At 42.4% G+C, this 27407-nt stretch overlaps 6 protein-coding genes across 6 annotated transcripts in view; 2 read left to right on the plus strand and 4 right to left on the minus strand.

Moving 5' to 3' along the window:
- Positions 1-4564: 4564 nt before the first annotated feature.
- Positions 4565-14020, plus strand: LOC108571216. The gene is given in 6 exon segments (XM_017933216.1): positions 4565-4618; positions 5002-5202; positions 5276-5432; positions 5531-5692; positions 11715-11785; positions 13898-14020. Coding segments are annotated over 6 exon segments (768 nt in total).
- Positions 14021-14623: 603 nt separating this feature from the next.
- LOC108571217 (probable malate dehydrogenase, mitochondrial) lies at positions 14624-16413 on the minus strand. Its single transcript, XM_017933217.1, has 6 exons — positions 16266-16413; positions 15897-16192; positions 15277-15534; positions 15064-15196; positions 14788-14990; positions 14624-14722 (listed from the first exon to the last, which is right to left on the minus strand). Exons 1-6 carry the CDS (start codon positions 16411-16413, stop codon positions 14624-14626), a joined length of 1137 nt encoding a protein of 378 aa, XP_017788706.1.
- A 275-nt stretch (positions 16414-16688) lies between these two features.
- LOC108571218 (cytochrome b5 domain-containing protein 1) lies at positions 16689-17481 on the minus strand. Its single transcript, XM_017933218.1, has 2 exons — positions 16984-17481; positions 16689-16910 (listed from the first exon to the last, which is right to left on the minus strand). The coding sequence occupies exons 1-2, from the start codon at positions 17479-17481 to the stop codon at positions 16689-16691; spliced, it is 720 nt and encodes a 239-aa protein (XP_017788707.1).
- Positions 17482-18120: 639 nt separating this feature from the next.
- LOC108571300 (GMP synthase [glutamine-hydrolyzing]) lies at positions 18121-21961 on the plus strand. Its single transcript, XM_017933306.1, has 9 exons — positions 18121-18227; positions 19047-19315; positions 19402-19614; positions 19692-19989; positions 20172-20649; positions 20743-20984; positions 21054-21224; positions 21308-21739; positions 21804-21961. The coding sequence occupies exons 2-9, from the start codon at positions 19095-19097 to the stop codon at positions 21903-21905; spliced, it is 2157 nt and encodes a 718-aa protein (XP_017788795.1). The 5' UTR covers positions 18121-18227; positions 19047-19094; the 3' UTR covers positions 21906-21961.
- Positions 21962-22246: 285 nt separating this feature from the next.
- LOC108571323 (DNA repair protein REV1) lies at positions 22247-26518 on the minus strand. Its single transcript, XM_017933336.1, has 7 exons — positions 26422-26518; positions 26166-26335; positions 24660-26091; positions 24123-24564; positions 22896-24045; positions 22570-22712; positions 22247-22400 (listed from the first exon to the last, which is right to left on the minus strand). The coding sequence occupies exons 2-7, from the start codon at positions 26217-26219 to the stop codon at positions 22247-22249; spliced, it is 3375 nt and encodes a 1124-aa protein (XP_017788825.1). The 5' UTR covers positions 26220-26335; positions 26422-26518.
- An 850-nt stretch (positions 26519-27368) lies between these two features.
- LOC108571343 (mitochondrial 2-oxoglutarate/malate carrier protein-like) overlaps positions 27369-27407 on the minus strand; it is a 1362-nt gene continuing 1323 nt past the window's right edge. Inside the window, 1 exon segment of the mRNA XM_017933360.1 lies at positions 27369-27407. This exon segment is cut by the window's right edge and continues 124 nt beyond it. Coding sequence (XP_017788849.1) covers positions 27369-27407 — 39 coding nt within the window.

Raw genomic sequence — 27407 nt, forward strand, 5'->3', positions numbered from 1 at the left:
AAAAGAGGAGTCAGGGAAAGACATCGACCCCCTTAAGCGAGATTCCTACCGGTTACTGCCTTACGTCTACCTGTTATTGTACCTACAGGGCTGCATTCCAGCTGAATCTAAATGCCTCTGTCACGGCTCGCAATAACCCTAATGGCAGGAACACGATGTTCCTGCTTCTGGGAGAGCATTTTCTGCGGATGCAACCTTCTTCTCTTATTTCCTCGCGCGCCAAACTTTAACCGTTCGAACCCGTAATATTCTGAACGTGGAATGCGGAACGGAGGATGCGTTAACCTTAACTTCTTCCAACCAATATCGTAGAATTATCTATCGAAAAGAAAGAACCATTCGCGAGCCGTGTCGCTGATATCGAAACGATCGTAATGATAAATCAAGCCTCGACCGTTTCGAGATATCGATGATAAAACTCAGGGCCGAGCACGATTATGCCTGTGCAAACCCATAACGCAGTTTTCCTCGAGTTAATCAAGCTTCTACGATATGTATAAGGTCCTAAGTGGATAATCTACCCTATGGTTCTTATCTAGAGAAAACTGGAGCAGAGTTCGCTAGCGGACGAGAGTTGCAACAAAAGCGGTGTCAACCGAGGAAGCGCGCAACAATTTTACAGCACCTCTAGACGAGACTTCTCCAGACTGGACTCCAAGTCCGCGTGGTATGTAGAGGGTGATCGCGCTTAAGGCAGATTTACGGCAGAAATGCTAATTGACTCGGTCTCGAAAGGAAGAATCGCGAATTGCGCCACGCGAAAATTAGAAAGGCAGTTGCACTACCAATTGCAATCGCGCCTCGGTTCTCACTCGCGAGCAAACTCTGTATACGTATTCGAAAATTTTCATCGTTTCCTATTACGTACCTCGAACAGGAATATCGAATCTTTCTCTACACGACCGCTCGATGCAAGTGGGTTATGACTTTTCGTCATACACGTAGTTCCGTTTTCATCTACAGCTCTTTTTCTGTGCAAAGCAGCGAAGCAGACTGCGCGTACTTTCTTCGGCCTCGATCCCCTTGCGGGAACCTCGCTTACGTATCGCTTTCGCAATCATTATTAGACGTTGTTGCGCAAGCGAGAGCGGTCTGTCCTATATGAAATATCGCCCGCATTCAATCTCAGCCGCGGATACGTTGTAATTAGCGTGCAAGACACTGCGTGGAAGCAGAGCCTCTAACGTAGCGTGAACGCGCGATATCGCGGCTCGCAGGACACGGGTGTCTGTAAAAATCCAGATGCCATTTCAGATAGGTGCTAGCAGATTCGCCACGGCGTTACACCGAGAGTGGTGCAACTTTACGGCAAGCTCACGACATACCAATCTTCGCCTTGCTCTGCCTCCAGTTATTCATCCGTGGCTGGCTTTTACATCGTATTAACGCTCCTCCTATAATAAGTCATGCGGCTGCTTATCGGCACCGCGATAGAAACGAAAACAGTGTTAACGATTTTCCTATTTAGAGATTCGCGATTGGACGGCTGCTCGATAAATCTTTACAGAAAATGTGTAATAGAACAGCGGGAAGGTAATTGCAGGATGGAAAGGTATCGATCGTTAGATCTAATCGTTCGGTAAGAGCACAGATGCACGGATAGAAGATTCTTCCGAGGCACGCGCTACCAGTTGCCTCGGGTAAGTAAGTAAGTAAGAATCGATTCTTTCCTTTGCCGTACACCTGTTACCGTCCACCGAGATGTCCCGCAATCTACACATCCTGTTCTCCTCCTTGTGCCCACTCCCACCCACTCTTACGGAATAGTATCGACGCACGACCGGCTGTCAATGTTCGACCGTATCGAACTTCCGTCGTTTTCAAAGGCCAGCCTCTATCAGGCTGCACCTCACGTTCTTGTTGCGTCATTCTACGAGCTCGTCGATGAAACGTAACGTCGTCGCTAGATTTCACGGAAAACCGGGCAATTGTTGCTAGGCAAAAGGTTCGTAGGTTATCTGTGATCGACGACCCGGCGTGAACGTGAACGTTACGCGTGCGGTGCCAACTCAATTAACGCGATCGTCAACGCGATAAATCCTTTTCTACTTCTTTCCTGCCGCCTCTCCTTTTCCGTCTTCTTCGAACGTATCGGTACCATTTAAACCGAGAATGTTAAGTGCCGCGTACGAGGAAAAATGTGAGCAACGAGTTCTTTTCATTTCGTCCAACTACCGTTCGAGGAAACGATTTCCCCTATTGTGAAACGCGCGGGCAATTGTTGCACGATTTGCATGATGCTGTAGCATTTGGAACAATCCGATTAAGCGAGTGCGACAAACTTACGAACAAAGAGGGGCGAGTTTAAATATAGCCGGCAGCCGGGCTAAGTTTATCTTTATTGAGGTTTATGCTGGTTCGCGTCGACCTCGTTGCTTTACACAGTGGCTTGCTGTTCAGCTGATTTTTTATCCTTAATAATTACCTCGATTGGCCCATAGAGGGTACGCTTTTCATTTTTATCGATGCACTAATCGATGTACTTCTTCCTCGAAAGGGTATTACAGCAAGCGCACCTTTATTATCCGGTTTGGCAAAAAGGGTCACATGGTATCTGTGCGTTTCAGCGCGTTTTCGCGCACGTGTATGTAAATGCCGGTAAGCTGCATGCGATTACGTGAAATAAGGGGTATAGTAGCGTAGTCGCGCGAGCATAGATAAAACAGGATCGCGTGCCCCGGTAAGCTGGCACGTTGAAACGCGTCCGAGCTGTCGGCTCGACTGGCCAACAACACGTAGGGGCTTTGCACAAATGTACGCGTCGAATCACCTTTCGTTCGTCTAATTTATTTCGCGAATAATAAAATGCACCGCGTAAACAAGCATTAAACGTACGAGGAGATTAGCGGTATTGAAAAAGGACGCGTCCTCTTAAGAGCTTAATTCCACTAGATCGCAAGGAGATCGAGCCGATGTTGGTCAGACCGAACAGGCTGCTGTTTCAACCTTGAATTACGGAGAATAAACGGTGGTCGAGGCAAAGTACTCGAGTATAATCGTGAGATAAGCAGAGTTTACGACGATTTCGAATATTCCTTTGACGGACTTCTACCCTATTCGTTGTTTATCGATTGATTTTGCATCGAGTTAGAAGAGGGTCAAAATCGTGGCGGTGTTAACAAGACATGTCCATCGGTAAATCATTGGCTCCACTCAGTTGGTCACGAGCGGTGACATGTTCCGTAGCCCCCTATCAGGACGAGTCTATTAAATCTGCAACAGGACGGAATGTCTGCCAGGGCCATTACCATTCCACCAAGTCGTAAGTTATCTTCGCTGACAGTGGGCGCGCATAGAAATGTCTTCGGCCGTGATACCTCCTGACTTCTTCTTCTTCTTCTTCTCCATCTTCTCCTCCTCCTCCTTCTTTTCCTTCTTCTTCTTGTTTTTCTCTTGCTACCTCCCCCTTCTTATTCTGCTCGAGGCCGTCTTTGGTCGCACTGTCAGCCGCCGGCATCCGTATCAGTCTTTGCAATCAACGTTGCTCGGCTCTTTTCGGCGACTTTGTCGCCTGTATCTTATTGTACAACTTATTCTTCAATTTTTCCATCGATTCATCTATCTATTTCATGCTCTGTTTGACAAGTGCATAAAGGTAGTAGTGGACGTTCGTAGCTTTTGCAACGATCTCGCCTAGTCTATCAAAGGTTCAGATTCGTAGAGGTATTCGACGGGTCGTGGTGTAACCGATTCGTATAAAATTTGCATCGCATTCCAGCCAGCCCTTGGCATTGCCAGTAATAGTGGTCGTGCATCGTAGGTAGATCTTTCAGAAGATCTCACCTCGGCACCTCTGCAAAACACGCGGACATGAACGTAAAGAAGGGAGAGAGAGAGTCTCTCTTTTCGAGTCCTTCCAATTCTCTCGTGACCATAAAGGTTTTGTTGCAGCTGGATCGCTGTCGAGTCGAACGGTAAATCAAGATGGTTGCTTTACGTAATGGAGTTGCACCGGCCACATCTTAATTAGGAAAAATCTGGAAGCACATCCGTTTCCAGCTCGCCGATCCTAGGTAGAGTTAAGGCGCCCATTGCATTCTCATTAACCGTCTGCTTTTGAATGCATCCTATAGACCGCGCACGGCGAGTCGCTCGTTACACTATTTATCTCGAGCCTCTGTTTCGTAGAAAACGGGCCTGTGTTCGTAATAACACCATCCCGTACACGTGTACGTGTGCTACATCGGCCACCTTTTCAATATACCGCTTTATAAATACGCTATTAAACGCCGCTCATCTAGCACGCCTTTTTCATCCTGCGAATAAAACGCTGAAAGGACACGTGTTTTATTCCCAAGTAAAACACCGTTACGGCTCTTTCCTTTTATCTCGCCAACAGGTTAGTCCTCCGTGATTAATGGAGATTCCGGAAAAATGAATAAATTCGCGACGCGACGCGTCGATAAATTCAGATTAGTAGCCACGATGAACACCGCGATCGTTCGTTGTCGAAATTTCGCTAAATTCTGGAGGAGCTACGGGGATGCCAAGATGCGCGTTAGTCTAAATTCACGTGGGATATTCAATTACGATTCCTAGTCGTCGTATTTGCGAACGTATCGCGATGACTGCTGAGACAGATGGCGAGGCCCCGTGTCTCGAGCGTCTTCATCAAGAAGTACGAAACGTAACACTTTATCCTTCCACCTAACCTTTGCACCCTCCACTTTATCCCCCTCTCTGCTCTCGCGCAGGCGATTAATTGTTTGGAAACGTTTCCGAATAAAATCATCCAACTGAACGACTTTGTGAACGAGTACATGCCGGAATCGGTTCGAAACAACAAGTACAACGAGAATCTGGTCGATCGAAAGACCAAGTGTCAATCGACACTTTCCACGGTGAAAACTTCCGACCTGAATAGCATCTCGGACTACGGTGGTAATTACGAATAAGAATGGAAGCGGCGCGGCGGTACGTGTGCGCGTAACGGACAGTTTTCTCTTTCATTCCGATTCCTCCAGTTTCGAGTTACTACTCTTTGTCGATGTGTGATCGCAGTCGGTCGCCGCGACACGGAGTTTCCAAGAGAAGATACTATCGATCGCGGGGCATAACTGGTTGCGATATACGTCGAAGGCCCGGACCTCTCGGACAGCTTTTAGCATTTATAGTGAGCAGCTTGGCGACGTGCACGAAGAAAATGCTGGTCGCTCCATCCCGGTACATTATGGACAGCATAATTTCAACGGTCTGCCATCGGTAAGAGGAAATAAGCGAGAGCAAAAAGGAGGGGGAAAATGATCGCGTGTGTGTTATTTCCCCGTGGGTGAAGGCGAGAGTTGAAAAACGCCCAATGCGGACCTTCGCCAAATTGGAACAGCTCTCTCTCCACTTATGTGACTACGGTAAAGAAAGACACGACGGTTATAGGAAGGCTTAGCGATATCATGAGGCCAGCCGTAGTGAAGCTCATTACCGACACTACCAACGTAAGAGTTCTCTCGCACTTTTCCAGTGTTCAATTGCACCTTTCCTCCTCTTTCCTCCCCCCCTCTATCTGAAATCAGTTCCTCTTGGTTCGGTTCAGTTGAAACGTTGGCTGCAAGCAGTCACTTTAACCACTGAATCGCCTCCGATCGAACTAACGAACGCGACTCGCAACACCGAGACCATCGACTGTTGGGCTTACGAGCTGTTCTTTCATCTCAAGTACCTTCAAGTGAATCGCGCACGACGGACCACCGACAAAGTAATCCTTAAAGCTAATTGCGCCTCTTGCGTACCTCTCCTAGAGAATGCGTTAATTTCCCTTTCGAATGAACGCGAGCGCAACAACAATTCTCAATCCTACTTTCAACCTTGTTAATGAAACTCTCTATTCTGCGTTAGGTAATAGCCGAGGCGGAGTTGAAACCTGGCGACGTGATACACGCAAACTTGTGGCATCGTTTAGTTCAGCTTCGTGACAATTACATTATTTTGTACGAGACGTTGCAGAACTACGATAAAATTCGCGGTCTCGATTCGGAGAAACAGCAAGAATAGACAAAGTTTCGTTCGCTCGACTCGTTCCAACTTGGAGAAAATCGGAATTATCGTGTAGTTTTCCAAAGTACACGAATGCACCACGTCAACTCTACACATGTAGTAGAAGGTCCGTCGGTCGAACCTCTCGCCCGTTTGTTTCGACACGATTCAGCTGACATGGCACGCTATTGTGGCTAACATTTAAACTTCGTGCCGAGGAAGGGAACGCAGACAGGCTACGGGATTTTTACTTGGGCGAGATTGCACCACCCGACCTGCAGTCACCACTCGCTCCATCGACTTTTTTTTCCACCGCGTAATAGCATAACCTACTTTGCCAGATAAAACGTCGAGTACTTTTTACGGCGTGCAACCAATACTATCGCGCATTAATATCTACGATCGGTCGATGCATTGCACAGACCGATATCGTGACAATTTCGATTGTACGAATTTCACCGGGAACTTTTCCAACCAAAACAAACATCGTTCTACGATCTTTCCAGTGGAACGAGATTACTAGGAACCAGTTGTTCCTAGGACGCGATCAAATTATTAACCATTTACCGACAAATATACCTTTCTCGAGATCCTTCTTTCATTATCGTCCTACATTTTCCAAACAAATTGTCACTCGTGACGTGAAATGTCTTTGTGTAGAATAAAACGGAGCTAATTCCGGAAAGTGCGGTGTCGATTTCGGTGTACATATTTCCTTGGTGAACGGTGTCGAGCACGAGTCGAGCACGAGTCGATCCTTCCATTCCCACAACAAATGCAGCGGCGAATCTTTCTCTGGTTCGAGGGAGTGCCGGTAAACATCGCGGTAACTGGTATACTCGCACAGCTATAGAACGATATCACAAAGGAGACAGTGTTGCCTTTAGATTTCGCCGAGTTCACCAGGCTGAATCCAGAAACGGCCGGTAACCAGTTGAGAAGCTTTCATCTCGGGCTTTAGTTTTCAAGTGTCTTTTAATTAGAGATATCGATCGACAGATGACACGATGTCACGGCACAAATCGGTGCTTCTACGACAGTTACGCAGCTGTAAATTCGTTATTCGTTAAGAGTAGGGTAGAATTAGTAGGATGCTTCCTTTCGTTTTCTTCTCGGCGAGAAGTCTGGGAATAATCGGTAGATGGGGACGATTTTCCCAATAAGCTGATGTGTTCGGTATCCGCTAACACATCTAGCCAAAGGTAAAAGCGTTAAACGAGTACCGACCCCAACTAACCTATGATCTTGGTTGATAGCTGATCGCGAGTTAAGCCTCGCTCCATCCATAACAGGCCTCGAACGAAATCCCTCGTGTGGCTCTATCGTGCGAACGAACGGTAGTCACGACTCGGATTACGTACCGTGTAAAACACCGAGAAGCCTTGCGAGAGGAAAAATAGAAAGATAATTCCTCGAACAATGAAATATATTTCTATAGTGTAGTGGATATAGGTCGGTACCGTACAATTATCGATTTAGACAGAATTGGAATTAGCCTTATGAAGGAAAATCGAGCGAGAAATGTGGCGACTTGAGTAGAGAGCAAAGATCGCTGGTCGTAAGATCATAGACGAGGCTAGCAAGATCCAGAGGAACCGTTAGAGTTTAACGATGAGTTCGCTTCCCTACTCCTGCCTCGCGATCTTTACGCCTGGCAATTCCACAAGTGGATATATCCGCGATACCACCACGGTAGCGCGTGGAGGCGGTTAACAAGATGAACGATCCGCTTGGAAGACAACGAACGAACGAACATGATCGTACAATTTGCTCCGGATTTCACGTTGCTCGGTAAAATCGGGTTTCGTAGAAAATCTCGGTGGAAAAGATGCCGGCGCGGCGCGATCGTTTCTCTCGTTATAGACCGATGTACTTCGTAGAGACCGATGTATTCCCTTTTAAGATTTACGACACCGAGTGGAAACGAGTGAAAAAAGGCATCGTTCGTGATGCAGTTCGTTTGTTGGTTGGACTTGGAAAGAGCAAATTGCAGAGTCGAAGATAAATCTCGCTGGGATTTCACACCCTCCGGCACGCCCGAACAACGCAACGTAGAATCTTGTCGTTCTCTAGCTCGACCCTTTCTCCTTCTCGTTCGTAAAATTGCTATTTCCAAAAGTGAAACAGCTGTGATCACATTTCAATACAGATACAGACACTGTCGATCGGCTAATAAAAAGTAGAAAAAGTCCTCTCGCTCGTGTGTGTGTGGCAATCGGTCCGCGAATGACAGGCATAACTGAAGACCAACAATGCTCCTTTACATCGAGATTCGTTCAACAGCATGGTAGAAAGGAAAATGATTTTATAATAATCATCAAAGCCTGCACGCTGTATCCGTCTCCTACCATACAGCAAAACAGAATCGTGGGTGTGTTCCTCGAGCATGCTACTCGGGAACAATGTGACATTATGGTAAATGACTGAGACCATTGTCGTCGAGGAACGTTTACCGCGTACTGTTACGTTTCACCCAACGTTTCCCCCGGCGCGGCGCGGCGCGGCGATCCAACGTTTTCCCGTTTAACGCCGACTTTTAAGACGAATCTCGAGCCCTTTCGAAAGAGAGATACGAAATAATTTATAATCCAGGAAAATCCGCGTACGGATCTCGAATTTCAGCTAGGTGTCGCGTTATACGCGAGAGCGGTCACCCAGAGATCCGTGTATAGGTTGTCCTCGACGGTGCGCCAAGCACTCTAATTCGATCCGTGAAAATATATACGAAATAGAGCGGTGAATTGATCGGCAAAGCGGCGGCCTTTTCTACTCTTACGTAATGTGCGTTTACTGCGCGATCAATTTTGCCATCGTAAATATCGTTATCTCGATATAAATAATAATGCTCCTAAAAGAAAAGAGGGTGGCTCGCGTCTATGAAAACCGGCGATACGATAAAAACGAGATTTACATTCCTCCGCCGCAAATTTCCATTCATTAGCGCTCGAGCGGGAAAGAAAAACTACGTAAAGTAGTCGATGACCGTTTAAAAGGTGACATGAAAATCACGCATAGGTGCATACCTATGGAAGATTAACGCGTTTAACAAACGATTCGAAAGTTTACTGCTGAAAAACGTTACTTCTCTCCTGATCAGATATAATCGTTATTGTTATTATTACTATCGTAACGATCGTTGTTATTACAGCGAACCTCCGAAGCTATCAAAAAGTTGACGATGGTAGCCATGCGGTAAGCCGCAAAGTACCGTGCGCTCCGACTCATTAACAACCTATATCGGTAGTCGTAATGCGAGGTGATGCAACCTGAACTTATCGAAACGACGTGTCGTAACTCTAATCTCGTAAAATCCTTCGAAAGTCACGATGAAAATTCCTCCAAGTATCCTACGATATGCCACGATTATGCTACGGTATGCGTTTTACGCGGCCTAACAAATCGTTCGATCGAGGGTAATTGTTGTCTCCTGTAACGTAACTTGGGCGTCGAGGCAACGACGAATACATACCGTTACAGAGACCCCATTAGCGGCTGATCTATAGCTGCGGAGGGAAAACGTCTGGTCGCGAAACGCAACACTTTCCACGTTACCGAGGAACGCATTGCGTAACCACCACCGGTGTATATTTCGTTAAATGTTGATAGAGAACCGTGTATCTCGCGTGGTCACGCGATGCTTTTTCTTCCCTGGCAAAATCTGCTTCCTGACTTCTACTGACCGAGAATCGTAGGGAGCAATTTCTGACCTAATCCTATCCTAATCCTATCGATAAACCTATCCTACCTTAGGTAGTACATATTACGCAAGGAAAGGAAAGTTAAGTAGGATCCTAGCGGCACTGTTCCTATTTACATTGAAACCTTCACAATTACGGTTGTACCCGCATCTTAAATATTCCACAGAGATATTGGCTAGGTGTTCTAAGATATGGCAGAGTCGAGTGGAATTGGTATTCGCGGTGGGGTTTCTTGCGTTGATCTTAAATTACGCGGCTTCTCGTAACTTGTAATTATTCTACTAGGAGAAGATAAAAGATTTTCTCGGACGTGTAGGTTATACAACAAAATCCTCGACGTCACAATACGCTTATTATTTCGTTTCATTAGTATCCGACTTGTATGGAAGATTTGCATTACAAATGCGCAACAGCGGCTCCACGGAGCAATATTTTATACTCCGTTTGCTGCACAAGCTCGTGCAGCGGTGAATAATTTCAAAGAAGAGTAAACAATAGTCGGACCGAGCTCTTTCTATCGACGAATCTGAAAGAAAGGCAAGTCTAGGAAGGAATTATGCAGAACCGAATGCAAGTGGCTCGAGTGCGACGCGTAGCTCCTCCCGGGCATCGTCAAGTTCAAGGATGCCCCCGAGGTCTAGGTTCACTAGGGACAACCGTGGTGCAGCACGAAAGAAAGAGATTCTCCCCTTTCAGTTCCACTCTCGTATCTAAGGATTGGAGCAGCGATGCCTCGAGCAGATACGCACATTGTTTTAAAAGCGCATAGTATAATACATTGGCTGGGTACGTGCGTAGTAAAGGATGAAATGCGTTTCAGTAAAGGCAAGGCCGCGGTAGGAGTCCTCCATGTTTGCTAACTTTTCTACGATCCACCGTTCCAGTAGGTACTTGTAATACTATGGAAGGATCGTCAACTTGGAGAATGTCTCGGAACGTGACGCATCGCCCTCGTCGGAGATGCACGCGAGCTAGTTGCCACTTTCGCTCGCTTTATTGTTCATTTTTATAATTAGGTTCGATCGAAAGTGAAATTATAGGAAAAGAGATACTTTTAGCCAAGGATACGCATAATTTTCTCGTTCCTATACCGAACGATAGCGGAGGATCTTGATAATGATGTTTATCGCGTCAGTTTTGAACGGAGCTGCCCTATCGTTCAGGCTAGCAGAGTACTACCTTTCGCCAAGAGTACGCAACTTTATGGTAGCATCAGCGTACGTACAATTACTAGGGCAGAGACTGGAACAGCGTGCGACTAGATAATACTAAATAGTTTGGAAAAATAGGAACTCGTACATTCCTCGACGTAAAGCGGCTGTAAATTCTTGGAGGAAACGAGACTCGAAAGTGGTTGCCAATCCATCGAGGTTGAGAAACAGGCTAACACCTGCTACAGATTGCTCTCGAGATTACTGTTGCCTCGAATTAACCATGGAAGAATGCGGGAATAAAGAGTGCACGAATCGAGTAACAAACGAATCACGAAACAGTGGAGGGAGGGAGGGGGATAATTGAAATAGGTCGAGGAGGATAAACGGAGGATAAAAGGTGGAGATAAATCTGGTTACAACAATAGGATAAAGAAATCGACCTCGTTGCAATTGTGAACTATAGGCGTTTGCCCTAAAGGGCTCCTGGCAACAATGCTCTTCGCCTTGGCCCGAGCAGGATCTCGATGGAGGATCGCAGAGGCGCCAATGGCGATGATGTAGGTGGATCTGAATGCAGGATAGGAAGAGGGAGGTAAATAGTGAAAGGAGAAAAGAGAGAAAACTAGTGGACGATGAGCGCGAGCTTAGGCGGCGCAAAGTCAGTGCACTCCTATGCCCCGTTGCGCACCGCTGCGAGAGAGCCCTGCGCAACCGGGCAGCCGTATTGCAGAGCCGAGTGCAGAGCCGAGTGCAGCCGGTTTGCTGACTCGAGGTATTTTTCATTGACAATGAGAGAAAATAGTATATACCCCGTCCGCTAATACCGACGTGGTAAAAAGTTTGCTCGAACTATTATTAGAACCGTACTTAAATAAGATTATGTGGATTGTAGGGACAGGTATGCGCGCTGACGGCACGCTATCTTCTGCCGCCACCGCCGCCGCCGCCGCTATGCAACTCAAGGTAGATAACTCTGCGAGTAACGCCGTAACGAATCGACTTAATATCGCCTCCAAGCACACCAATAACTGCCTTGCGATCTATCGATTTCTCTTCGATGCGCAGGTTCGCTTCAGTTTCGCTTCAGTTTCGCTTCGGTTTCGCTTCGGTTTCATCACAAAGGATGAGAGGAAATGGTATACGTGTATAAAGTATATCGATGCGTGGTGGAGCAAAGTTTCCCGATGTCGGGCAAAGGTACGTTGCTCTGCCTTCCCTATCCTGCGCAACCAAGCACCGTAAGCTCTTCGCGATATTCCTGCCCATCTAGCCTCAAGTGCTTCTTCTTCGAACGCGGAAGCTTGTTGCGGGGGAGTGCACATGCAGGATCGCGTCGTACGGCCGGCCTCCTCGGAAGGTCGTGCCATTCAGCGGCCGTTCACCCGTCATCCCTTTCTTTTTCTGCCCTTCCCCTTCTTCTTCTTCTTCTCCTTCTTCCTCTTTTTCCTACCTATCTCAGGTATAGCCGATACCCGCCATTGTTACTACATACATACTTATATACCATGTACCTACGTCCGGCTAAGCGCACAGTCCACCTGGTAGAAAAGCGACCCCATCTTTCCTGCGAACTTGCACGAAAGCTGTTCATACCTTGACCTTTGGTTCGTTCGATCGGAAAAGAAAAAGGGGATGGAGAGACATACGAAACTATAGCAGAGTCGATTTAAAGGCGAGAGATAGGCGGGGGTAAAATAGGTACATTTACAATGGCTGTCAGCTGATACGATTAGCGTCTTAGCTGGGACGTTCACCTCCCGTCCGTTTGTCCTCTTGCATTCTCATAACCGGTCCTTAGAACGCGTTCGTCGTTCAGCCGAGCGCCTAGGGTGACGAATTAGAGGCGATTAAAAATGACTAATAAATTCGTATCACCGGCGCGGCGTTAAACCCGAAATGCGAGGATCTCGCGGTTTCTCCTCCGGTGTACGTCCTTGAGGAGAAGAACGCAAGATCGATACTACGCAATCCTCGATAACCTCTTTGATTAGAAGAACTGAACAAGAAAGAGCCAGACGGCGCCAGCGGTTGCTGAGAAAAAGCGGTCGTGTGAGGCGTTCTAATGCTCGAATACCAACGAGCTTATGTATTTCTTGATGGTACAACACCGTTCGTTCGATCGATGTTGACAGTTATACGAACGCGTACGGGCACGTCGATTGCCGAGGATCGCCGGGGCCGATTAAAAGATTTTGCCGATCGGGGGGATACGTCGAAAATACATTATCGAGACAAGGCGTTCCGTGAGAAGAATTTCTAATACGAATACCAGAGGATTCGATTCCTCTCGACCAACCACCGCTCGTTAAATGTACCATTTAACGTCAGCTCGCTGTCATTACGCGGCCGAACCTTTATATTCTTAACATTTCTCAAGCCGTTAATATCGGTGTAATTAAAGCAATTATCGATAGACACCAGGTTTCTGGTGTCGAGTGGACGAGGATCGCGGAGACAGGGGAACTATTATGTCGTGAGAAACTATGCGATTAATTTCCTGCTCCGCGAGTTACCGGCGCTACCGACGTATATGTGTAAGTTGCACTGGCAAGAACCACGTAAACGCGTCCAGGTACTGGATGATGTTCGAGCAAAGACAAGTCCAAGGAGTATCCGGTTTTCCAACTTCCGCCAAAGGCATTCCGTCGTACAAAATATTCGACTGTTTACATCGCTTACCTAACCCTCTCTCTATCCCATTCTCCGATCGTCGTTACCATCGAAACGATCCTCCTCGTTTATGCCTACACACTATCAAGGCCGACTGGTGTTCACGGCAAAAAGATGGATCGCTGCGCGAAACTATTTAAGCCGTGCATTAGCCAGGATCGAGTTATGCTTCGTGATGAAATCTGGATGGAAAAGAGCAGGACAGAAGAAAGGTGCGTGGAAGATTCGGTAAATGGCCATGTTAAGTGAATAACTCATAAGAGAAGAAGAAGGTGGCGCTTATGCAGCTGTGGCTAAGGTTGAATCGCATTGGAATGTGGAGAGTTTAAGGCTCGCTTAGAGAGGATTTGCGATAGGCAACACCCGCGCCTTCTCCCTCTTCTGCAATAATCCCTTCTGCCAAAGAGTTGCCAGCTGCAGTTGTCCGTATCTTGTCTACAGTCGCGGCGCACACTTGGGAACACCGTGGCGTGTCGGGAATGCGGAAAGGACGAGTTTCTTCTACTTTTGTTGCACGTATCTACCTGAGACTCGGTAACCTGAGACTCGGTGATGCGGTGGCTCTTCGAAAACCGCGTCCGCTTCTAGAATCTTTCAGACTAGATTGTATTTGTTCTTATCAGATCGAAGCGCTTCCTTGGCCAGGCGACTCTAGTTAAGTTGCTTGCCTCCTCCTATACGTACTTGTTCACTTACTCGCATACGTATGTACGTAACGAACGAGGCACAGGACTAAACCGGTGGACTTGTTATAATTAGAGCATCACCGTTACAACCTTCCTCGATAGTTGGTTCGTTGGAAAATTTCGTCGAACGTTTATGCGCGGCACTCGTCGATTTACGCCAAAGTAAACGCGTCCGATCCCCGTGCAGAGGTTCAGCTTGCTCGTAAACCAATGGTCTATAGAACGGATCGCTGCCACTATTACGATCGCCATTAACTATTTTACAGGTTTATCGTGGCTTGATCTCGAGTGGACGAGGATCGTTTCGCTTCGACACGATGCTTCACGGTCTCTTGTGCTTTACGAGCCATTGTTTCTATTTTTCCAATCTTACCAGAAGTAGCAGTACATATAACTTTTCGTGTGAAACGATATGACAACTATGTCACCAAATTCGTTCCTCTCTCTACGACGAAGTTGCACCAGGTGAATCGACCGGGTTACACAAAGAGGTCTGCTGCAGGCATAGCTCGGAAGAAGCGTTCTCCTCGCCAAGAGCAAGGGTCTGCGAACGACAAAGAGAAACCATATTTCGCTTTTCATCTTCCTCCTGAAAGTATATCTCGTTACCTCTCCAAGGATGATAGCCTTTTTTAAACAGGGTACGGCTGCTTCGAGGAGTTTACACTCGTAATCGTTCAAAGGTGGAATACCCAAATGTCTCTGAATCCCATTTGGGCCTAATTCCAAGGGGGCAGCGAAATACGTTAATTCTGGTATCACGCAGGATCGAACGTAAGCGCATTCCACGACGTTGCTCTGATGTCGCAAAGCTAAACGAATTGACAATAACGAAATGTACATTTACACGTAACCGAAGAAAATATCGCGCGTTGGATATAATACCTTTGCAAAGGGATACGCAAAATCTGGCTGCCCCAAACGCCATCGCACAACATGTTCTTTCTTTACCTTTATTCGCCTTCGACAACTCCTCGTTGGACGTTCTTAAAGCATGTGTCAATCTACTAGCTTCCACCTAACGAGTTAACCAACGTGCCGATTTAGCTGTCGCAGCAAAATAAGGTGGTACGAAAGAATTTGTGAAAAGTTATTAACCTGGGATATTTTGTTACAAGGCTTCGCCTGCGAGAAAAGTGGAATGCATGTGTTTGAGCAACTCCCACCAATTACAGGTACCACCGTGCATTCTGGTTCGCAGCCGACAACTTCTGCGGCGAAAGTATTTGCTCTAACACAGTCAAGGCTAATTACGCCAAAAAGGCGATTGGGCTCGTAAACCCCAGCCTTTTTATACATTTCCATTGCCAGAGGTATTAAACTGTTTATCGGATTCATTACGACCGCGACCATAGCCTGAAGAGAAAAGGAACGAAACTGAAGCCCGAATTGGAATTAGTACTGTCGTATTCGACAGTCTGCAAATAGACGAAACGCGAGAAAGAGAGAAAAAAAAAACACGTTGAAGAAGAGAGACGGGAGATGACCAAAGACAAACATGCTTGTCCTTGCCGAGATTGTCACGAAGAATGTCGAAAACAACCTGCTCGTAATTAATGAAGCTGCGAGGGCGTTAAAAGCCGAGGCCAACTGCCACGCGTAAAAAAAACACGTAAAGCACGGTGTCCAGCCATTATTCGAATTCATAACGCACTTTCGTTGTCGCGTACGCATTTTCATACCGAGGCTACTTTGCCGTAGAATGTTGCAATTGTTACCTGGGGGCAAAATTTAATGATATTTGGTAGTAAATCTGACAACGCGTTAGCGTTAGATTTCAGGACCCTAGACAGGCTCGATTCGTCTTTAACCGTTTCATCTCCAACGATCATTACTATTTTCGCTCCTTCGAGTGTCTGCTCGAGACATCTTCTCGGATGATTACAGGTGCTGACCTTACACTTCGTGTCGATATAATTCAAATCCAGTGCAAGACCGTAGGTACATTTGTTATCAAAAACTGCCACCTCGTCGATCAACGGTGACTGTTTTAAAAACAACGAGAGACAATTTCCTACGAAGGAAAGATACGAAAAGTATGTGGGGCGTGCAAAAGAGACGAATTAAACGTAACCTGAATTAATTACCCGTCTTACTAGCAGCACCCAGAATAGATACTTTCATAGATTTCGAGGAGAAAAGCTTCGTTTGCGCAATCGGGGAAGAAGAAAATTTGTCGTAAAAAATACGCCAAGAGAAATTTCCAAATGTACGAATTGTAACGAACGAAAACATAATTGACGCTACATTTTACAAAGAGACATTTTTAAACAAGATAAGGCTGTTGTTTCTTTAAATGAAAGTCTAACTCGTATTGTGGAGTGAGGTCGTGGTGCCATCTTTTGTATCCGCTATAAGTCTACCCACGTACATGTATGTATACGATGATATCGCAGGAAACTTTTCTTTCAATCGTAATTCGCGTTAATTCAACTTCTACGTGCGTTTCTTCAAATTTTTATTACCCTTACTATCGATTCAACTCGGATACGCTATCCGAGAAAAAAAAGTTAGTTTTCGTTGTAGTAACACATGAGACATGGGATGTAGTAATCGTCGGGAAGGCCACAGGCGGTAAAACGGTCCCGTTCATCCGGAATACCATTTTCTGTCAGTGTCGAATGGAGATTGATCTCTTTTCCCTCAAATTTCCAGGTGTAACACGTAACCCCGTTTGCGTTATAAATCAGGCCGCGTTCTTGTATGCGTTTAATGGAATCCTCCTCGCAAACCTTTACGAAATTCTCTCGTTAATCTGTCGTAGACTCTTCTGTTCGTTCGAACGAGAGGAAAGAAACGAATTACCATTATAACGACTTGTGTTCCGGTAAGGACGTTTAAAATTCTACACGGCCGTGGATTTTTCGTCAAGTATCCCTTTTTGTATGTTTCGTCGAGCCACCATGGACATTTGTCCAGTGGTCGCCAAGTGGAAGATGGTACTACCGAAGATGGTAGATCCGGAATCGGCCCGTGAGGGCAATACGGCACCATTACCCCCGTAACAGGGTGTATATGACGTTTAATATCGTTCGTTTCGTGATCGAACCAGTGACTTATATCTTTACCAGCATGGGCCAATATTGGCTCGATTTCTTTTTTATTCGCCCAAATTTCACAGAGATCGGTTAAATCGTACACTCCGGAATTGTACGAGACCCAACAATCGGTTGGTGTATTGTGTACTACAACTTCTGTTGGTAAAAAATACTCGACTGTTTTACAAGAACCGTGTTCGTAATCTGCAACAACGTCGCAAGGATATTTTCCCTCGGAACAAAAACATCGATTCACAGGTGACATTTTACCGGAAGCAGTATTTACACCTTCTGGAATTTCTCTTGGACGATTTTCAGTTGAGTACACAACGTGTTAGATGCTCGTGGCTACTGGAACGCGAGAATTTCGAAACGTTTCTTAAAATAATATATACTCGCGAACCAGGCATTCGCGATAAGATAATTTTTTACTCTAATCTGTCATGTGTCGTGGTTATTATTTTACATCATTTCCAATGTTAATTTCACGTTCAACTAGAAAGGACAGATGCAAAAACTGTTAACCTCGTTTTATTTATCTGCCTCTATGTTATATAAATATATAAGAAAGAATAAACATAATCCTCACGTCTGAAAAATATTGCTCAATAAATGACACACTTTGCTAGCTTCATGTTGTTCCTATTTCAAAAAAGACCTAGAGGGATTACGGGCGAACCTGATAACCAGGGAGAAACTTGTGAAAATAACGGTTTCAGGTGGTGAAATATGAAACGCACGGGAAAGGTGGAAGCGGAATACATCGACGAGGTGATATTTTTCACAAAACTCTTCCGACAATCTAACGAATATCGCCGTTTCCTAGGAACTTTCGTACCGTAACGTTGGATTTCTATGTTACTTTCAATCTGAAGGCAGTCGCTGCATTGTGGCTATTGCAGGCGATTGAATGGCTGCCTCGTCCAAAGAGTGCACATCCTGTTTTGCTGTAATTAATTTTACGTTACTTGGTGATTTACACGTGAAATATTCTCTGCCTCGTACAGTTTGGTAAGTCTTTCGGTACATTTCACTTCTCTTTGAAAAGATGATTCATATACTAGGTGGACTACTATAATACGTTCGTTTCGAAGAAACGTGCTCGTAAAATTTACGGCCGGTTATTTATTTTTGCTAAACACCGTGTTCAATGGGTTTTTTCTAGACGTCGTTCAAGTTCTTCTTTAAATTGTACGAAATTCGCGTGAATGTTCTCGCAGGTAAATGTTGAAATTAAACGAAATATCTGTAAGGTACAGTAGTTGTCAGAATTTATACTGGATTGTGACACACTATAATAGCTTCTTATATTTACACGCAGCAATATCCTTAGTTGTTATTTAAGATGACGGAGTTTTTGTAATTTTTCCATTCGTTCGAGAAATAAGAACGTAACATCGTTTTTATTCATTGGTAAGCTATATTTGTAAATATAATGTACAATTTGACTTTGCTCATCTGTTTTCAAGAAGATTAAAGTGATGTGAAACTTGAAGCATTTGATACACAACAATGTTGGAGTTACATGTATGATTTTTTATGATCATTTCTTGGTGAGATGACGATCCAACTTGAGATAACAATATTCGATACAAGTTTTTTTCAAATATTCTGTCTGTTAACCGACGTGAATGAAAATTTATGTTAATATCAACAGCCCTCTTGTCTCTCGATCCTTTTATTTCAATATTTTTTTTAATTTCAACAAATTGAACATTTTTTTTATTCTATCCTCTCTTAAACTAAGTAATGTTAAGCTTAGAGAAGCCACAAATATCCTTCTATTAATATTATCTTAGGTTTCTCATTGATTTTATAAAATCCTTGTAGGATTATTGAAATCACAGTAATAGCAATAGCAATACAAGAAATATTGAAATGGAAAAGAGCGCGGACGGATTATTGTTTCGCGCAGAGAGAAATAATGGAGCTAACGAAGGAACAATGGGTATGGGATGTGTTGATGAAAAAGTGGCCATTTTGGATGCAGGTGCACAGTATGGTAAAGTGATAGATCGAAAGATTCGTGAATTAAATGTTCACAGTGAAATTCTACCCCTCGATACATCTGTATTTACCCTTCAAGAAAAGGGCTATAAGTAAGATTACACGTTATGTTACTCTGCTGTTAAAAAACGATACTACATTTAAGAATAGTCTTTATTATTTTAACTATCAATTTTAGAGCAATTATAATTTCCGGAGGGCCAAGTTCGGTATATGCGGAAGATGCACCTAAATACGACGCCGACATTTTTAGAATAGGAATTCCAGTACTAGGTATTTGTTATGGAATGCAAATGATGAACAAGGAATTTGGTGGTACTGTAATCGGTAAGGAGGGCAGAGAAGACGGGCAGTTCCCAATTGAAATAGACTCCAAGTGCCTGTTATTTAAGTAAGTGAATTTCAAATATCTCTTCTACCTTGTTCTTTGGATCTGACGTAAAAGGAGACTGACTAATTCTTTATCAGGGGCTTGGAGAAGGAGCAGATGGTCTTGTTAACACATGGAGACAGTATAGATAGGGTGGCTGATAGTTTTCACATTACTGCCAGGTCGTCCAACTTTGTAACAGGGATAGCAAGTGATAAGATGAATTTGTACGGAGTACAATTTCACCCAGAGGTAGACCTTACTTCTAATGGAAAAACAATGTTGCACAATTTTTTGTTTGGCATTGCCGGCCTTACTGGTAACTATACACTTCGCGGTCGGGAAGCACAGTGTATTCAGTATATCAGGGATACTGTTGGCAACAAGAAAGTTTTGGTAAGAAACTACTTGATAATTAGTATTTAGATTGTTATTAAAATGTATTATTAAACTTTTAACCTTTGATCTTCAAAAAGATTTATGATATTGTTGAAATCTATTTCGGAAAATAATTGAAAAGATAGTATAAGGTATGACAAAATGTGATTGTCAATTAAAATAGAAAAAAACGATCATAGTTGTTAGTGAGCGGAGGTGTGGATTCCACAGTATGTGCAGCACTGTTACACAAAGCTTTAAACGAAGAACAAGTGATAGCTCTGCATATCAATAACGGCTTTATGCGGAAAGGAGAGACGCAATTTGTCGAACAAAGTCTGGCACAATTGGGAATCCGATTAAGAGTCATAAACGCTGGATGCTGCTTTATGCAAGGCACTACATCTGTCCCCTTGGATAATGTAACTCCGGTAGCCAATGCAAATACTATAAACAATAAGGAATTATGTGGTACAGCAACTAGCCCAAGAACTAGATTAACTAAAATGTTGTGTGCAACAACCAACCCAGAAGAGAAACGAAAAATCATAGGAGATGTTTTTGTAAAAGTAGCAAATGAAGCAATGGCAGAGATGGGTCTGAAGCCAGAAGAAGTGTTTCTTGGGCAAGGCACTCTCAGGCCTGACCTTATTGAAAGTGCGAGTGCATTAGCTAGTGGTAAATTGATAGTTGTAAATGCATTGTTCTTTCATATCTCATCTGTTAGAAGCATCAAATTGTATTCACATAAAATATAAACACTTCTATCAGGTAAAGCGGATGCGATTAAAACGCATCACAATGATAGTGAACTCGTTAGAGCATTAAGAGCACAAGGTCAAGTAGTAGAACCTTTAAAAGATTTTCATAAGGACGAAGTGAGACAGTTAGGATGTGATCTTGGATTACCAGCAACGCTGGTCGCTCGTCATCCGTTTCCTGGACCTGGACTCGCTGTGCGCATTCTATGCGCAGATGAACCTTATATGGATAAAGATTTCTCGGAAACACAGGTATTCTTTTCTAGTATCTCGATAAAAAGAGGAGGAAGAAATTAACGAATTGTTCAAATTGAAATAAAGGTGATAGTTAAAATAATGGCAGAATATGAACAAATGCTTCAAAAGAAACATGGACTGCTAAATCGTGTAGAAGGCGCGACCAGTGAATCTGAACGTCAGTATTTACAACAGCTTTCGAGTTATCGTCATATTTCTGCGACACTTTTGCCTATACGCAGTGTAGGAGTACAGGTAGAATTTTTCCTACATACGAATATTCACCAGATACGATTATCGATCGGATAATTAAAGATTTCACTCTACGATTTTATTAGGGAGATCGAAGAAGTTACAGCTATGTAGTAGGCTTATCTAGCGAAGAGAACTTATCCGAAGGAATAGAGTGGAAGGATCTGTTGTTCCTCGCGAAACTAATTCCACGTGTATGTCATAATGTAAATCGCGTCTGCTTCATTTTTGGTCCTCAATTACATCATCCTGTTACGGATATCACGCCGACTCATCTTACGTCGAATGTGATAGCTACACTTCGACAAGCGGATCACGTAGCAAATTTAGTGCTAGCAACCAATGGCTGTATGGGAGCAATCAGTCAAATGCCAGTAGTTTTAATTCCCATACACTTTGATCGCGATGCTGCTTCTCGAATACCCTCATGCCAACGTTCCGTTGTTCTTAGGCCATTCGTTACTAATGATTTTATGACCGGCACACCGGCTATTCCTGGGAAGGAGTTACCATTACACGTAAGTTTCCTTCTCCCAATCTTTCTACTATCGAAATCAAGTCATTCCTTTTCTGTTCGCACAGGTGGTGAAGAAATTGGTGATCGAAATATCTGCAATACCCGGTATCTCGCGTGTTTTATACGACTTAACATCTAAACCGCCAGGAACTACCGAATGGGAGTAGTAAACGCTCATCTCTGACTCACCCCTTTCTATTTTTTCACCTTCCCAGCGCGTAACAACAACAAAGTAAAAAATATATTTAAAAATATATATATATATATATTACAAAAATACGTACGAATTCGAGGTTTATGACTTCTTACCGATTTATATGAAACCTTTGAGCAAAGTTCTTTCAAAACAACAACAGAAAATATATGTTCTCGATTGTAAATTAATATGTTACCTAAAGAATACTGATACTGTGTTCAATGAAATTGAAGGTAAGTATCATGTTTGCTTGTAAATAGGTTTCTTATTAACCTCATTGTAAAAATATTAATTTATTAAATTCCGAAAAATTTACATTACATCACTGTTACACTGCAAAAGGTTGCATTTGATTGGTGGTACCATTAGGTTGCTGTTATATTCAATTTGCATATAATGTTGAACGTATTTTACTGTTTTCCTATATGTCCTATGCCAAATGCAATTTCCAGTTTTTGTCATACATCTAAAAATACGAACATAAATAAGTTAATGTATTGTCTTTAATATCATTTTTATTTATCAATCGTAACTGAGTAAAATGATATCTATTCCCTGAATCCTTTGTGTTACATTACTCAATATTCATCTATTATAAGGGTGTATGTATCAATCTTGCATACAATATAGATTACCTATGCATGGTTTTCAATAAGACGTGTAAGTCTTCGATGCGTTTCTTCTCCGGAAGCATGCTAAGAAATGTTGCAAGGGATAAAAAGTCTACTTCGTTCACGATTTTAGAATTAGCGATCCATATCTGCATATGCATTTTCACCTGCAACCGTGTATTTTATATTATCTCTATCAATCCTACAAAAATTCATTCTAAAGGATTACGTGATAAGATCAATTATCGAGCATGCATCCCTCGTCCCTTCGTTAGGAGATATTTATATATTAAAGAGAAATGCAACGATAGAGAGAGAGAGAGAAAAAAAATAGGAATTATAAGCGCTACCTGATCTAGAGGTAGATTAAGTAAACGATTTACAAGATCGATTAGACTGTTTTCTTGTTGAATTACACTGCCATTGTCTTGCGAGATAGTACGATTGTGGGAAAGAATAGCCTCAGCTTCATCCTCGGTAATTTCGTTCTTAACAGATTTCATTTCTTCCACAGAGGGTATTATCGATCTCGCGTTATCGATCTTCTTATCTAACGAATTCTTCGGTTCATTCGTATTTTTTGTCGTCTTCAGCGCTGCCTGTACGTTTTTCTTTTTATGTTTAGCAAGCGTCGCTTTGCTATTTTTACTTTTCGAGTTTACTTCCACCTTCCTATTCTGTTTCACATGCTCACCTTTCGGCCATCCAACCTTACTCTCGTTCTTTTTTACTTTCGACGAATATTCTGCTTTCTTGGCCGTGCAATACGTTTGAACGTCGCGTCTTAAGTCTTCCGATAACGCGGCTAAAAACTCTGGATCCACTTGTGAGAAAGATATATTTTCCTCGTCACGATTATCTTCGGTAGTTGAAGATGTTCCGCTTGTCGAAGATGTACGTGCTTGCATATTATTTTCGTTTCTATTAACACTCGTTTCGTCTGATTTCTTCTTAGCGCTGTATTCGTTAAGGATTTCGTTTCGTATATCTTCGGGTAATTCTATAAGAACGGACATATCGATTTCTTGAATGGGTGGCATCTCCACCTTGGTTGGTCTCGAAACTCCAGGTTTCGTTTGTTTGAAAAAATTCTCCTGACGCGTTTGTACTTCTTCCTTAGTTCTTCCCTGCTCTGTCAGTTGTTCGGTTCCGTTAACGACCAATAATTCGTTTCGTATATCTTCTGGGAGTTCGGAAAGAACTGACTCGTTGATACCAGGTGGAACGTTCGATGTTTTCCGATTCTCAGCAATTTTATTATTTCCAGATACAGACGCGACCGCATTCGAATTTGCCGAAGACCGAGCTTCATTCGCGGCTTGCTTTTCTTCGATAGATCGACCAGACGTGCTGCTATTTTCCTTCTTCTTGTTAACGAAACTCGTTAAAGTTATACCCCGAGATTTATTTTTTAATATCTCTAATCTAGATATTTGTATACCGATGCCTCTCGCATCTTCAGGCACTTTTTGCATTTGATTCCAAAGTGCAATTACCTCCCTAAACGAAGGACGAGTAAATTATTGCTTCGTAAATTTCGATTACGACAATCCTATTACGATAATCCTACCACTTACTTTGTCATGATATCAACATCGTTGATAGCCGAGATAAGATTCTTCGATTTTGTCACGTAATCGCATAATCCGTGTCCCATAAATTTTTCAGTTTCTTTCGGCGCCTCTTTGGCCCTGACTAAAACTTTCAACGTGATACACCTGCCTTTCGCGTTAGCTTTATTCAATCGATTACACACTTCGTGTGATAATTTTCTTAAGAAATCTATCGCATCTTCGTTACTCTGAAATCTTATCCCGTAATTGACTTCGGCAGAGACCGATTTTCTAACGTGTTCTAAATTAAGCTTCGAATTATCTTTACCGCGACACATATTGTACAACATTTCACCCATTTTTTTACCAAATTCCTTTTGTACCGTCGTCAACGAGATTGCTTGTAATTCTGCACACGTTCGTACATTCATATTTTTTAGTTTATGTCCTGTTGTCCATCCAACCCCTAATTTCAATAATCAACGGTATTAAGAACAAAGTTAAACATACAGTCCTACTATCCAGTCGGTGTTTTAAATAGCCTAGCCAACATTATCCTACCTGGTAAATCCTCTACGTTAAAGGTATTGATGCAATCGTTAATGTGCTGCTGTTGTATATAAAATTGACCATTAGGCTTTGCTTTTCTTGTTGCTAATCTTGCTAATAATTTGTTGCTGCCAAATCCTGTTGACACAGGACAACCTGTTTTATCTTTTATTTCCTTTCTAATTACAGCTGCAAATTCCAACGGTGTTAGACACAATTCCTCTAATATTTTTGTACAATCTGCATACATTTCGTCGCAACTAACTGCTTCAATGTCTAATGTGTATGATGCTACAGTATCGTATAACGTGTAGGAGACTTCTGTGTACCCTTCAAAGTCGTACGGTATTGGCTTTAAGTTAGGACATATCTTTAATGCTTCCCCTAAAAACATGCCATTTTTTACTCCAGCTTTTCTTGCCTCGTAAGAACAGGATGCTATCTCTGACAATGAACCATGTTCTTCGTCTCTATTTGTATTACTATCTAAAATTTGTTTGTTATTTGCAGGATTTTTATTGCCCTTCGCGTGAGTCACCGCAACAGGTAAGCCTCTGAACTCTGGTTTGTCTCTAAGACCAACCGATACAAAAAAGCAGTCCATATCGATGTGCATTATAATAGGGCCTTGACTAACTTCAGTCTTATCTTCCCCTTGAAAATCAGCTTCGATACTGAGGTTCAATTGGGAATCAGTCAATGATGAGTTCAATTTTTTATCTCTCAACTCTTTCAACTTGTCAAGACCAAGAAATTTCCCGTTACTTTTGTCTCTCAAGTGGTTAACATAGTCTTTGAATGTTGCTCCCATTGTTGCAATATGGTGTAATCGAGAGTGACTATAAAATTCTGATATAAATTCTGAATTTTTTGTTGAACGAGCATCTCTTGAACTAATGGATGTTGTAGGATTTGAAATAACTTGATTCACAAAAGAATCTTCTACCGCTTCAAGTTTGTCACCTTTGTTACTTTTTGGAATGTTTACTTTATGATCTGTTTGTATATTATTGTGCACTTGGTCGATGCTGTTTGTTTTGTTTTCTTTAATTTCTACTGTGTACATCAATTGGGGTTGTACGCTTGTACATTGTGAATAAAGTAAATACTTTTGAAAATTTAAAATCCTACCAGCCTTTATACTATCTGTAATCCATTCAGGTTTACATATGGGAGTTGGGTTTTGACTTTTTCTATACATTATTACCTTAGAATATGGTAAATTGGTTGCAATGATGTGAGTTGTAACCCTTGGTCTCATATAATTATGATATATACCTCCATGTATCATCATTAAACGACGAAGTTCATCTGCAGTTGGATTAGTATAACCATTGACAAAAATTGCAATCCCTTGAAATATATTTGACGATTTAACCTCGTTAGTTGCTTCATTTAGAAATTGTTCCTCTAATTTTGCTTGTTTAGCAGCCATATACCCACCCTAAAATCACCCCGTTATACCTACATCTAATTTATTTAACTTTGTTAACGAATATTAGCTGTTTTCTTACATACCCAATCTTCAAATCCATTTTCCCCCCAAGCTTCACTTTTTTTCTTCTTTGACATTATTACAAATTTTAAGCAGAATAAAAATGTTCTATCTGGTTATCGTGTAATTATCGTACTGATTAAAATGTACCGATATATTTTGTTGGATAAAATACTCATTCCTACGTAACCTCCTGAAAACGAAATACCTCCTTGAACATTTGTACGATTTCAAAATTCTATTTAATCATGTGAACAAAATGTTTAAACATCTTGAAACCTGTCGTCAATGTATAAAACAGAAATTATTCATGTTAATTGATTCTCAATACTGGACACAACTATCGCGGTCGACCGCAGTACGTGACGGAAGGTCACTTCACTTTAGCTTTATTAGCTAGTTTACTGAATACACGAACCATATGGTGCATTTCAAATAATGTTTTAAATAACCCGCTTATCCTAAAGAGTAGATATATGATAGAGGTAGACAGAAATAAGTTTTTTCGTTTATTCAACAATTCTTTATATCGTACAATTCTCGTAGTACATAGTATATACACGAAGCAGAGAGCAATTACATTTTTTAATATCATATTCATACAAATTTTATAAAATTATATTTACTGTAAGGGTTGATTTGTATCGTTATAACAGATCTCTGTACATAAAATATTGCAAAAAAAAAAAAAAAATAAAAAATATATTTTTTATAGCAATAGTAAATAAAAAATAATAATCGTATCAAACGATTCCTTATCTGTAACGAATGTCTGTAGAATGTATCGTGTCCGGATGGGAATTAAAAGGAAACGAAAACAAAAAAAACAAAACTATGTTCATCGACGTAACTGTGTATGAATACTTAACGCGTATGGTAACCTAATTTATGATGAACTTTGAACTGAAGTTTGCATGAAATCTCAAGGTGTGCAACGTTTGAAAAATAAAATAATTGTCACAAAATTAACTTCCAATAAGCAAATTGTTATCTTACCATTGTGCGCGTATATTTATATGTAAAATTGTACACTATATTGGAAGAATGAATGTTCTTTTTCTTCTCAAGCACACATTTTAGAAGAGTTAGATATGAAATAAAAAATACACCAAAGAAGAATACTTGATGACAATTATTTGAAATTTTTTAGAGATGTAAATTCACTGCTCTTTTTATGTAAACTTAAGGGTTATGTACTATATGTTTTATAAAAACTGAACATTTGTTCAAAGAAAATGAATGTCAAGACAGTATGTGGGCCTAAC

The sequence above is a fragment of the Habropoda laboriosa genome, unplaced genomic scaffold (genome assembly GCF_001263275.1).
Source record: "Habropoda laboriosa isolate 0110345459 unplaced genomic scaffold, ASM126327v1 scaffold57, whole genome shotgun sequence".
NCBI classification, from domain to species: domain Eukaryota; kingdom Metazoa; phylum Arthropoda; class Insecta; order Hymenoptera; family Apidae; genus Habropoda; species Habropoda laboriosa.